A 12,912-nucleotide genomic window follows, 5' to 3' on the forward strand; every position below is an offset into this window, starting at 1 on the left:
AAATTTAGGTCCCTTCCAGCAAATGAACACGTGCAAAGAGGCACAGGGATGAGACAGAGCTGTTGTAGGAGCTGGAAAAAAAACTGAGAGGGTTGGTTTACCCATGAAAATAACAGCACTTGTGACATCAGAGGAGACCAGAGTTCCTGAGGATAAACACTTGAAGAAAAGTTATGTATATTGCAATGCTGATTTCCCTCTGTCAGCCTTGTGATCATGTCCATGGCTGACCCTGGCAGGGTCACATCAGGGTAAAACTGAAGTCCCTTTGCCTGAAGGGTTTTGGTTTGAGGGCACTGCCATTTATTGGGGCAAAATGAATAATCTTTATGCAAAGAATCGTCCTTACTGAAATCATGGCCATTTGCAATGCAGAGTTCTTCGACAACAGGTAAGGATGCTGAAGACCCAGAGAGGTGCTGTGGGAGCACAGGAGACAACACAGATAAGAAATCCCCACAAACAACACCGGGGAAGGAACAGGACTTCTTGCTCGAGGCTGTTGCTGCCTGGCGTGCTCCACGCCGTCGTCCCCCTCGCTCCCCCCTCGAGTGCGCCCTGCTGCAGACGCCAGTGAGAGACCAGAGCCCCCTCTGTTCCCAGAAATTTTTACAGGGAATGTCGGGGAGCGTGGAAGCCATTGCAGCCTGCCAGCCCTCCGTATTACACCCCAAACATGCAATGTGACTGAGATTCCCTGAGGAACTTCTCCCTGCCCTGCATTACAACTAACTGTTTAGGAATGGGCAGAGCAGGGCTGGAACTCCTTCACGTCACTGCCGCGTGTCTCCAGGGCGGGGACTTTGCCACCCAGGACAGCCACCAAAGGTCTCCCCATTCCTGCCAGGGACTCGCGTGGGACAGCAGGTGAGTGCCAAGAGAACTGGGGATCCCCCTTGGCATTGGGACGGCGCTGCGTGGCTGGAGGTGCCTGAGAAGGTGCCAAGCGCCATCCCCGCTTTCCAGAGGGCAATGACGGCAGTGCGGGAGTTGCAGCCGCGGGCTGGGCGATGCCCACGATGCCAAGGCACTGGGGCGGCCCTGGGGGCTCCAGCCCGGGCTGAGGAAGGACGGGGGGCAGTCGTGGGAAGGAGGAAGGGCTGACCCTTCCCGCGCACAGGGAGCTCAGGTTTTGGTTCCTATTTCTGCCGTGCCCAGGCTGGCACGTCCTCCCCGCTGGCCGCTGGAGTGCGGAGGGCATGGCAGGGGCGGTGACACGGCTCGGAGTGGGCGCACAGGCTGAATGAGGACTACAAGGCTATAAAAATCACATTTTTATTCCTTCTGAGGGCAATGGCCAGGTAAAGGTTATTGTGTGGGAGGCGCTGGGATGTTTCAGCTGGCTCGGGGCTCGTGGCAGACGGGAGATCCTTTCCTGAGCTGCAAACTGGGCTGGGATCGGTGTCAGCGACCCTGCGGCGAGCACCAGCCGTACGCCGGGCACCCCGGGAACACAGCCAGGGCTGCATCCTGCACACCGGGAGCAGCTGCGGAAAAGCTTAGGAGCTGTGGAAAAGCTGATCCGGGGCAGGGTGTAGGTTGTGTTTGGGTAAACGTGAATCGACTGAAGGAACTTGTCAGACAAGTCCAGTGTTTGCCTCTCAAGGAGAAGGGTCACAAAGCGGTGGGTTTCCATCCAGACCCGAGATGTACGACTGGCAATGCTGCAAGCTCGAACTGGGGGGAAGGGAGGGGGAGAAGCCCTGTGTTTACATCATCCTAAGTTGTTGGAAGCTTTCCTTGTTGGTTCCTGGCTGTGTGCTCCGAGCACAGTCAGGAAAACCTGATTGTGTGCAAGCATAAACTTGAACTGGCCAGCACACATGATAGTCTCAGCTGTTTTCTGATAAATTAAGTTTATTCTGGATTCAGATTTTAGAGGATGTTGATATGGACTTAAAACAGGCTGATTAGCTGATAAAGCCTACCAGGAGAAGATCATCCATGGAAAAAAAATCGAAAAATCGAGTAACGGGAGGGATACCTCCTACACTTGCACTCTGTCACCTGGGCACAGTGCTTTAAGCCTGCTTTAAGCCAGGTTTATTGTATCAGGCCTTTATTCTGGGGTGAAGCAAATAACATCAGGACCATAGCACTGGCTGGCTGACTCTTGCAAGCATAGTTTAATTCTTCGAAACACAGAGTGAAGTATTGTTCCTATCCTGAAGCTGTTTTTCCCTGATTGAGCTGCAGGCCAGGAATTGTGTTAAGCTGCTGAGCACTGGCAAATCTGCTGAGCAATTCCCATCTCTCTCTGCTTGCCAAGGGGTGGCTTAGGAGAGTTTTATTCATCTAAAGCCCCAGCCTGAACAGTTCATGCAGACCCCTTCAGCTGTGAAAGGGTTACAGGGGCCATTGCTGGACAGCCTGGCTGAGCTCTCCCACCTGTAATTTCAGTGGCTCATTCTCATACAGAAATGCACCAGGAACAAACCAGCATTTGCAGACTGAGCAGTGGGGTTTGCATTGCTGCCTTTTCAGTGCTCTGCTCTTTCGATTCCCAGTGGTGTTCACTGGATGAAGAAATCAGTCTTGCAATCAATATTCAATGTGATATTTCTGGTGTAAATGGATGTTGTGAGAGCATTTGCCCTGAATCCAGTACATGCAGCCTCTCTTCATGGTTTGGTTTCTTTCTGCCACATCGTTTGCACTCAGAATTTCTCTGCTTCCCTTTTCCTTGTTACCGACCTTTCTTTTGCCCTCTAATTGACTTGCTAAACCAGCATGTCTGATATTCCTGCTTCTGTGTACAGACCAGCTGGATGGTAAAACTGCATCATAAAAACAGCAGTGAAATTTGCTGCCTTCATTTAGTGTCCGACTAAAGCCAATAAAATTGGCTTTTTACTTCTGTAAAAGATTAGAGAAGAGCAAAGATCACTTTTCTGATTTCTAGGTCATAATCTGATCACTGGAATTTGTGGTCAGATGAAAGAAAGCAAACTCAACACTAGTAATTGCCATATGTTGCCTGATTGCACAGGGTGTAGTAAGGCAGAAGTGCACCTGGGAGTGCCTGTGCGTAACACATTCATGGCAAGTGCCACACTGAGAGTTAACTGGCCTGAACAGCACACCCTGTGCATTCCAGGTCTGTAGGAGTCATGTGGAGCGTGAGCAAACACACTCCTGCTCTTGCACAACTGTCTGAGTGCATGGATAGCAGCTCTGAAGCACCATGAGTAGAGTTAGGGAGGGATGTATCCACTGCTGGCACCTCTGCTTCTGCTTCAGGGCCTTAATGAGAGAACTCACTCAACACTGGAATAAAACCACATAGTTGGTGGGCAGACTTTACTTGCTGTCACTGTGATTGCATCTTTTGAATTTATTTTTTATTTAATTCAGCCCTACTGTATGTAGGTATCCCTTTGACTCTGCCTTTCCTAACTCCTCTCATGTGATGCTGGGATTAATTTGAGTTGTGGGGAAGTGAACCTTGTCCTGTTACGTGACATTCTGTCAAGTGATCAGGAATACAGGAAAATTTGGGTGTGTTCATGCAAAGGCTCTATGACTGAATACAAAATTATGAGCAGAACTAATAACCCTGGACAGATGGCAAGTAAGCTTTGGGGTTTTTCGAGGGTTTTGTCAGTTAAAACTGCAGCCTTACAAGGCAAGACACAGTGCACCAAACTGAGGGGATGTTGAATATAAAATGTTCTATTAAAGTATTAAGAGGGAAAATAATTCTCTTGCCCAGTGCTCAAGTGAGGTTGTCCTTTATGTGTTCACCTACAGCCCAATGTTGTCTCTGCCTCCCAGGCAGGATCCATGAAGGCTGTGTGGGCACCCTCACCCTACTTCATCCTCACTCTGCTTCACTCTCAGGATCTCACCTGCCATGATCAAAGCCGTGCATTTTGAAGGACATGGGAATCAAGTCTATTTTCTTTGCTCCCAGGGCAACACTGTCTACTTCTTGTAGCCTCAGCCAGGCTGTCAAGCTGACAATAGAGAAAAATCATATTAAATTACCAGTGCTAATCACCTGCCTGTCCATCACATCCCTTCCAGCCTGGCCCTGCCCCTGGCAGTGCTCTCGTGATCCAGCCTTCTCTCAACACAAGCATGGGTGGACACTCTGGGAAGCTACTATGGGCATTCACTCGGGCTGTTCAATCGTGCTTTTAGTCCTCAAAGAATTAGGTGGTGACATAGCCAGCATCATTAAACTTCAAGGGAAGGTGTATTCTATTAATTATTTGCTAGAAAACTACCACTCCCTGTGTTTTTTATTACAGCTGTCTAAGTGCCTGGGGACGCAGACAATAACATATTGACCAAATCCGAGCACGATGGTGAGTGTGTGTGTTTGCTGTGCCAGGCTGTGCCAATCCTTTGCTCTGACCTGATAAATGTGGGGAGTGCAGCTCAGATAAGGACACAGCAGGAAAACACTGTCACTGTCTGTCCCTTCAAGGGGGTTAATTTATTGCCTCTCTCTGCTTCCTCATTGTAGAGGAGAATGACCCACACATACAGGCTTTTGCATTTGGGGAGTTAATGGAAAACCTGATCAGGTATTAATTCAGAGAACATTAATTTCTCCAGATAAACTTCCTGGCATATTATTCTTTCCATGTTGAGCCTGCAAGGCAGCAATTGCTATGGTAGTGATCCTAGAATCATGGAATGGTTTGGGTTGAAAGGAACCTTACATACCGTCCAGCTCCACCCCCTGCCACAGGCAGGGACACCTTCCACTAGACCAGGTTGCTCCAAGCCCCATCCAGCCAGGCCTGGAACACTTCCAGGGACAAGGGAACACTTTCCTGTCTGTTTCACAAAGCCTGACCCTCCTGAATGTTAAGTGGTGTTTTGCTGATGATTTTCTTGGGAACACAAAGAGCTTTTTAAGAGAAGTGTATTTCCCCAGTAATGGTACTGGACTGGAGGCAAGAGAAACCTGTTTGTGAATCACCATTTTGGGTAAAACACTGCACTTCCTGGTGTATTTTTTAACAGAATTATGGTCCTTGACTGCTCTTAGAGAAGTCAGGAATGGGGCTTTGATGGGAAGAGGCTTTTCTATGATTTACATGAAAAACTGCTGGGAAGACACTGAACTCAACAGAGATGTCAGGCTGTGTGCCCTTATTTAACTGGAAACCAGATGCTCCATGGGCAGCCACATTAAGATACTTTCTCCTTTCAGTTGTGTTCTTGTGGCTTATTTCTTTTGTGGCTGGGAAGTCCCTCTAGAACAAACCATTTCTTTCTAAGATAGGATGGATCCTATGGTATAAAATGGTATAAAATCACTTGTGTTTGGAGGGTGGACTTTACTTGGTGTCACTTTCCAAAAAAAGATGTTAGCATCTTTTGAATTGTCTTATTTTTTTAAATTCAACTCTATATATGTATCACTTTGTGTCTGCCTTCCATAACTCCTCTCCTGTGGGTTTAGGCAACAGTCAAGGGCATCTCGACTTTCAGTGCTGAGCAAGAAGCGCAGGCACTAAGGAAGGCCATGAAAGGATTTGGTGAGTTGATCTCCCTCCACTGTTAAGCCCTCTCTTTTAGCTCTGATGATTGGGAAGGTTTTTACTGGTGCCTTTTTGGAGGGGAAGTTCAGCCATTTGCATAACCTCACTGCCCTGTGAAGACACTGGAAGGAATTGAGCGACACAAGCCACACTGGAAATACAAGTCTTGGCCATAAAAACACCCTTAGTCAGGCTCTTGTTTTCTCTCTGCTGCGGTGTACTGCTGCTGGGCTGAGGCACTTGTGCACAGATGAGAGCCAGGTTGTGCAAGGATGTGTGTAAGGTTGCGTGGCCAATGGCACACCTTGGGCAAGGCCAGATCAGGCCTCTTGTTCTAGTACAAGCAGCTTGACTGGTTTTCATTGGTTTCTTCCAGGCACAGATGAAGATGCCATCATTGAGACCTTGACCAAACTGAACGTTTCCCAGCGTCAGCAAGTTCTGATCACCTATAAAAGCACTATTGGCAGGGTAGGTGGTCTTCAGAGATCAGTGGCTGTGGCTCTGTGCTCTCTGATTGGGAGATGCAGACTTTTTTGGGTTGTGTCACTCAGGTGAAATGTGAACAACATCCCAGTCTCCACAAGACTATGATTGGCGCTGAGCACAAGCTTTCCTTGGCCAAGTTTTTCTTGGTCTTGTTCACTTCAGAGTAACTGTTCATTCAGGGAGGGCTACAACATGAAGAAAAGTGATGAATGAGTTCTTCCTCTTCTCAAAGGCTGTGTCTACTTCTCCTTTCTTCTCCCTGTCTTCTAGGATTTGATTGATGACCTGAAGTCTGAGCTGAGTGGGAATTTTGAAAGGGTGATCATTGGTTTGATGACTCCTACTACCATGTATGACGTGCATGAGCTGAGGAGGGCTCTAAAGGTTTGGCAGTCTTCTATGTTGCATGAGTTATGGTCAATTCAGTATGCTATGCATAATTGTATATTAATTATTAATTTCTTATTAACTTACATATGATAAACAAAAGTCAAAACAGTTTTCATAGTCGGCTCTTTTCTCTGCAATTCCTTAGGGAGCAGGAACAGATGAAGGCTGCCTGATTGAAATCCTGGCTTCTCGCACCAACACAGAGATTCGGCACATCAATGAGAACTACAAACTCCGTATGTAGTGCACTCTGCAATTTCATACTGGCTGAGAAGCTACTTTTCTGTGTGCAAAGGTGTATGAAGAGCCAGGAGAAGGGTTTGTCAGCATGAAGAACTGGAATTCCACCCAGAAATTGAGTTGGTATAAATAAAACAGGGTGGGGTGGTTATGTCTGTCAGCTGGAGGTATGTCCATGTTGAATCTTTTGCCAGTTTTATACTGGCTGTACTTCTTAATTTTGTCCTGTACCACTCAAAAGGACTTCTTGAAATTCAAGAAGGGCAAGGGCATCCTGGCTTGTCCCCATCACAGTGTGGCCAGCAGGACAGGGCAGTGCCTGTCCCCCTGTGCTTGCACTGCTGAGACAACTTGAATCCTGGGGACAGTTTTGGGCTCCTCACAACAAGAAAGACATTGAGGGGCTGGAACATGTCCAGAGAAGGGAACAGAGCTGGGGAATGGTCTGGAGCACCAGGAGCAGATGAGGGAGCTGAGGGGGCTCAGGCTGGAGAAAAGGAGGCTCTGAAAAGGCTGGAGAAAAGGAGGCTCTGGCTCTGCACAACTCCCTGACAGGAGGGTGCAGCCAAGGGAGTTCAGGCTCTGCTCCCAGAGAACAAAAGGACAGGACAAGAGGAAACAGCCTGAAGTTGTGCCAGAGAAGAATTAAGGTGGATATTGGGAAAATTCCTTCCTGGAAAGGGCTGTCCAGCCTTGGCACAGGGCCTAAGGCAGTGGTGGAGTCCCAGTTCCTGGGGGGATTTAACAGCTGTGTGGTTGTGGCACTTGGGTGTTGCTGTTGAGCAGCTAGCAGAGTAATGAAGGCACCAGTTCTCAGTGGCAAGAAGGAATGACCTTTATTGTTTTGATTTCATCACATATATAGAGTTCTCAAAAGTCACCCAGATTGGTCAGTCAGAAGCCTTCCCCCAGGCCTGATTGGCCAGGCCTGCACTGTCCAAGTTCTGGGACACTGTTCCAACAACATCCAAACTTTATCTTTATTTATAAAACACAAGAAAATTTCTCATGGGAAAAACCTGTGCTAGCCACACTTGGGGACATGGGTCAGTGGTGGCCTTGGCAGTGCTGGGGGAACAGGTGGACTTGATGACCTTAGAGGGCTTTTCCAATCCAAACCATTCCACGATTCTATAGTGTATAGGGCCCTGAGCACAGTCACATACTTACCTAGCTTACAGCTGGCAAATGTTGCAGACAAACATTGTCCAGGTGATGGACCAAAGCATGACCAGCCAGTCAAGGGAGGGGATTGTCCTGCTCTGCTCTGCACTGGGGCAGCCTCACCTTGAATATTTTGTGCAGTTTTGATCACTGCAATATAAGAAAGATATTAAGCTGTTAAGAGGACGTCCAAAGAAGGGCAGCGAAGATGATGAAGGGCCTAGTGGGGAAGCCATGTGAGAAGCGGCTGAGGCCACTTGGTGTGTTCAGCTGGAGGAGAGAAGATTGAGAAGAGACTTACCGCAGTTGCAACTTCTCTGTGAGGGGAAGCGGAGAGACAGCTCCAATCTCTGCTCTGTGGTGACAGTGACAGGACCTGAGAGAATGGCCTGAAGTTGTGTCAGGAGAGGTTTAGGTTGGATATCAGAAAAAGGTTCTTCACCCAGAGGGTGGTTAGGAGCTGGAACAGGCTCCCAAAAGTGGTTGCAGCACCAATCCTGGTGGAGCTCAAGGAGTGTTTGGACAATGCTCTCAGGTACAGGGTGGGACTCCTGGGGATGGTTCTATGCAGGCACAGGAGGTGGACTTGGTGATCCTTGTGGGTCCGTTCTGGCTCAGCAAATCCTGATTCTGTGATTCTGTGAGCTGTTAGTAACAGATGTGCTCTGTGTGTGCGTGCTCTGGCAGAATACGGCTCTACCCTCGAGGACGACATTGTCTCTGACACATCCTCCATGTTCCGAAGAGTCCTCGTGTCCCTCGCAACAGTGAGTCCAGGATAGGGGAGATAATCGGGGTGAATCTGCTGGTGGACATCTCTCACTCAGTGATGAGATGCTTCCGGCTGTTATTTCACTTCTCTTGCATTTCACCCCACCAGTTCCACACCAGCTTCTGCAGGGAGAGCAGCCTTACTCTGGGCATGCCTTAATGCCATATGCTCTTTTTAAATTAAAGTGGAAGGTTGCTCATTTAGAAAAGAAACATCTGAATCATGTTATGCTGTATTTGTAACCCAGTATTCAATGTTAAGAATCCCACTATACATCTCCAGTACCTGGTTTTGAATGGGGAATTTGCAGGACTTACTTCCATTAGTTGCTCTGTTGAAATGAGTTCTTTCATCCTCGTATCTCTGCAGGGTAACAGAGATGAGGGAACATTTGTGGATGAGGCCCTTGCTCAACAAGATGCTCAGGTGTGTAGCAATTTTCTTCCTTGCAAGAATTGTCTGGGTTTGTATGTGTGATGTGTGGTGAATCCCTGCTGTTTCTAGACCTCTTTTTTTTCAAGGTAGATGAGTAAGCCTGAAGCTGTACTAGTCAGCAGTGCCCTAGGAGGAGACTGTATTGGATGTTAGGAAATATTTTTTCCATCAAAGGGTTGTCCAGCTCTGGCACAGGCTGTCCAGGGCAGGGGTGCAGTCCCCATCCCTAGGGAGATTTAACAGATGTGTGGATACTTGGGGACATGGGTTAGTGGTAGCATTGGTAGTGACCACTCCATGACCTTAGAGGGCTTTTCCAACCCAAATGGCTCTGTGAAGTAAAAATCTCATTATTTACACCTGGTGTTTTCAATTATCCTCACTTTGTTCATACTGTCTTCAAGTGCCTGTATGAAGCTGGGGAGAAGAAATGGGGAACAGATGAAGTGCAGTTCATGTCCATCCTCTGCACACGGAACAGGTGCCACCTGCTAAGAGGTAGGACTTGTTCATTAACTGATTGTGATCCCTTCCTGATATTCTTAAGGCCAGTTGATTAAATTCTTTTAGACCATTTTATTCCCTCCTGAGACAAAAAGGGAATTGAGAAAAACAACCATGCAACTTACTCCAGCCTATGAATTGGAGATAATGAAGTGTGACTCCCATGGGACGGAGCTAAGCATGGAAACTTTCTGCATTAAATACCAGTTCTGGAAAATCCTAGCAGCAGTGGTAGACTAATTAGTAAGACAGCTGATAATTAAAATGAAATATATTTCTGAGGGGCAGCCCTGATTTAGCTTACAATGTCACGGTAATTGTGCAATGTTTGTACAGGGTATGAGGAGCTTGCAAAGTGATCCTCGGGGGTTACACACTGAAGCAGCTCACTTGGCTCTTTTTATCCGACTCTTCCTCCTAGTTTTTGATGTGTACAGAGGGATTGCTAATAAGGACATCACAGAGAGCATTAAATCCGAGATGTCAGGAGACCTTGAGGATGCTTTGTTAGCTGTGGGTGAGTTCCCTGCTTTTAAACTTTGTCTACAAACTAATTAAATAATTAAAGATCCTGTGTCTTGCCCTGACTGTTTGCGTAGCTTCAGGAGGCAGACTCTTTTTCATTATTTTATAAGCCACAATGTTTTAATCCTTGCAGATATGACCTGGTAAGAAAGCTCTGCACTAAATCATATATATATTTTGTATATATTTATATATTTTATACATATATATATATATATATATATATACTTTATATATTTCTTTGCCAAGGGATGGTTTGGCAGCTGACATTTGCTGTCTGGGAGCTTTAAAGCCTTAAAAATATTTTACTGCTGTGCACTGGGCATGGAGACATCAATTGACAGCAGGTCACTGACTCTGGATGTCTGCACTGTGCTTGTTGAGTTGCATTTTTACAGAATAAACATCTGTACTGAGAAAGTGCTGGAAGGGTTTGGAAGACCTTCTCCTTCAGTGTTTATTGGTTTTAATTCTCTTGTTCTTGTTTCCCTTGCAGTAAAGTGCTTGAGGAATAAACCTGCATATTTTGCTGAAAGATTATACAAATCCATGAAGGTAAAGAGCTTTTGCTATTTTCCCCACTGCCTTTCCATGCTCGAGTCAGTAGCATGGCAGCAATTAGAGAAAAAGAAACTCCATGTTAGTTGGGGGGAAAAAAAAAAGTTTGAGCTTTTCCACGGACCTCTTTTCCTTCAGGAAGTTCTGAGCTGGTAGTAGATCACTGCATTAATGCAGAAATGCTCTAATAAGGAATGGATTCCACAGAAGGCTGTGTCTGTCACTGGTCTGTCCAAAATGCTTTACAGCATTTTGTAGCTGGTTGTTGTGTTCCTTTAGGGCCTGGGCACAGATGACAGCACGCTGATCCGAGTGATGGTGTCCCGCTCGGAAATAGACATGCTGTACATCAGGAGGGAATTCCTGGCACTGTATGGGAAATCACTCCACTCCTTCATTAAGGTAAGCTTTGGAATCCTAGAAACGGAGCTGGATTTGCTAAGCAGCTTAAAGGAGACATGTCACCCCTTAACACTTTTCGGGTATTTTAGAGGAGGCAGAATTAAGGAGATTTTACATATATGTACTGAAAACATTCCTGAATGTTCTTGGTTATTAAATTGAGAAAGAGGATACAAGCACTACAGTAAGTTGTATATGCTGGAAGGAATCCTGCCTTCTATGGAGCTGCAAAATTAATGGTGTTCCTTTTTTCTGCTCTCTCTAGGGAGACTGCTCAGGGGACTACAGGAAGGTTCTGCTCAGGCTTTGTGGTGGGGAGGATTAAAGGAGGCCTGTGGGACTGCCAGGGTGATGGGAAGCAGCTGATCATAGAATCATTTAGGTTGAAAAAGATCTGTAAGATCATCAAACCCAATCATGATACAGATTTCTTTCAACTATTTTTTTCCCAAATGCCTAATTAACTTCTCTGATTATTGACTTAGGTTAGTTCATGCTCTGATTAGATAGTGGCCATTCTGGTTGATCCTTTTGACAAACTTTTATGCTTGGGAACACCCATTTGCCTACTAACTGGGCTGGTGAAGCCCATCTTACACGGAATGCTGTAACCAAAGATACAAAAGTTAAATTGTTTCCTGACCAGTTGCCCCTTTGCTGGTCAGGAAGATGCATCAACTGAAGCAAACCTGGATGCATAGTGTGAGAAGCTGCACAGGGAAAAGCCAACCTCATCAGTACGTGAAGAGTGCAGAATACAGCTTTGCTTCAGTTTCTTGGTAGAATTAAAACACAAAGAAACCAAATATCTAAAATACAAGCACATTTACATGTTAACTTGCCTCTGTTAGTGTGGAGCATTAACAGCCTGCTTGCACTGTATGTGTATGTTGCCTGTAGACCTGTAAGTGGGGAAGTTGTCACTGGTGACATCAGAAAAACCTTTTTCAGCCCTGGTTAGAACAGCCCTGTGTGCTTGGTCTGTCTGCTTGATTGTTGGAGTATAAATAATTAGGGTTATATTACACCTATATAAACCCTGTTCTGGATAAAGTGATGTCATTGGAATGGTGCCTTTTAAGGAATGACCTGTCCCTTAAACCCCACCTCATCAGCCTGGTGCTGGGATACCTCCCCAGATCTCCCTGTGGCAGCTCCACAAATCTCCCTGAGGTAACTCCCCAGACCTCCCTGGGACACCTCCCCACATCTCCCCACACTGTCTGGCAGCAGCCCCATGTCACAGGACCATTAAAGGATCCCATATTTGTGCCTGGGCCTCACCTGGACTTCTGCATCAACTTCTGGGAGGGACTTTTCTCCCAGACCCTGCACACCTGCCTGTTCACTGTTTTCAGTACAAAAATGGGATTCTGCTTTGGCTTAGCAATTTATTTTTTACTGCTGGTGTATAATCCTATTCTGAAAGATCAGGCTGAGGTTAGATTGTCAATGCTCAAACAGCTGAGGTGGCTACACCCCAACTCCATCACTCATTTTCCTCTAAAACAGGGTCCTGCTGGCTGGAATGGGAGATGCCTGTGTGGCCTCCAATAAAATAATTTTCTCTCTGGTTCTCTGAGCTGCCATTGTAGACACATTCCTGACTTTTGCTGGGAGAGGAGGCAGAACTTTAGGGCTCCGCTTAGGACAGGGAAATGCTCAGCACAGCAGCTGTGGAGGTGCTCAGGCTGGGGGTGGCTTTCAGTGCCTTGGGTGAAGTTGCTGAGTTTTGAAAAATGAATAAAGAGTTTGTTTCTGTACTTTCTGTCCCGATGGTGTGTTCTGGGAGGGTACACAGGGAAAGAACTTGTTTTGTCCCAAACTCCTGTGCTCCACAGGAGCTGCTTCTCCTCCTCGGGCCCGGCGGGGTGGGGAGCAGCTGCAGGGCTGCTTCTTATGCTAATTAGTCCACGGTTTTAGTATTTTTGGTGT

General features: G+C 46.7%; 1 protein-coding gene across 1 annotated transcript; it reads left to right on the forward strand.

Annotated features, from left to right (window-relative positions):
* The first annotated feature begins 616 nt into the window (after positions 1–616).
* ANXA4 (annexin A4) lies at positions 617–12,740 on the forward strand. The gene is made up of 13 exons (XM_085080427.1): positions 617–867; positions 4,254–4,310; positions 5,420–5,495; positions 5,875–5,969; positions 6,258–6,371; positions 6,523–6,613; positions 8,469–8,548; positions 8,923–8,979; positions 9,393–9,486; positions 9,914–10,009; positions 10,514–10,572; positions 10,855–10,977; positions 11,243–12,740. The coding sequence occupies exons 2-13, from the start codon at positions 4,308–4,310 to the stop codon at positions 11,300–11,302; spliced, it is 948 nt and encodes a 315-aa protein (XP_084936553.1). The 5' UTR covers positions 617–867; positions 4,254–4,307; the 3' UTR covers positions 11,303–12,740.
* The last annotated feature ends 172 nt before the right edge of the window (positions 12,741–12,912 follow it).

This window comes from Lichenostomus cassidix, chromosome 22, assembly GCF_008360975.1.
Source record: "Lichenostomus cassidix isolate B80296 chromosome 22, HeHo_3.0, whole genome shotgun sequence".
Taxonomy (NCBI): Eukaryota; Metazoa; Chordata; class Aves; order Passeriformes; family Meliphagidae; genus Lichenostomus; species Lichenostomus cassidix.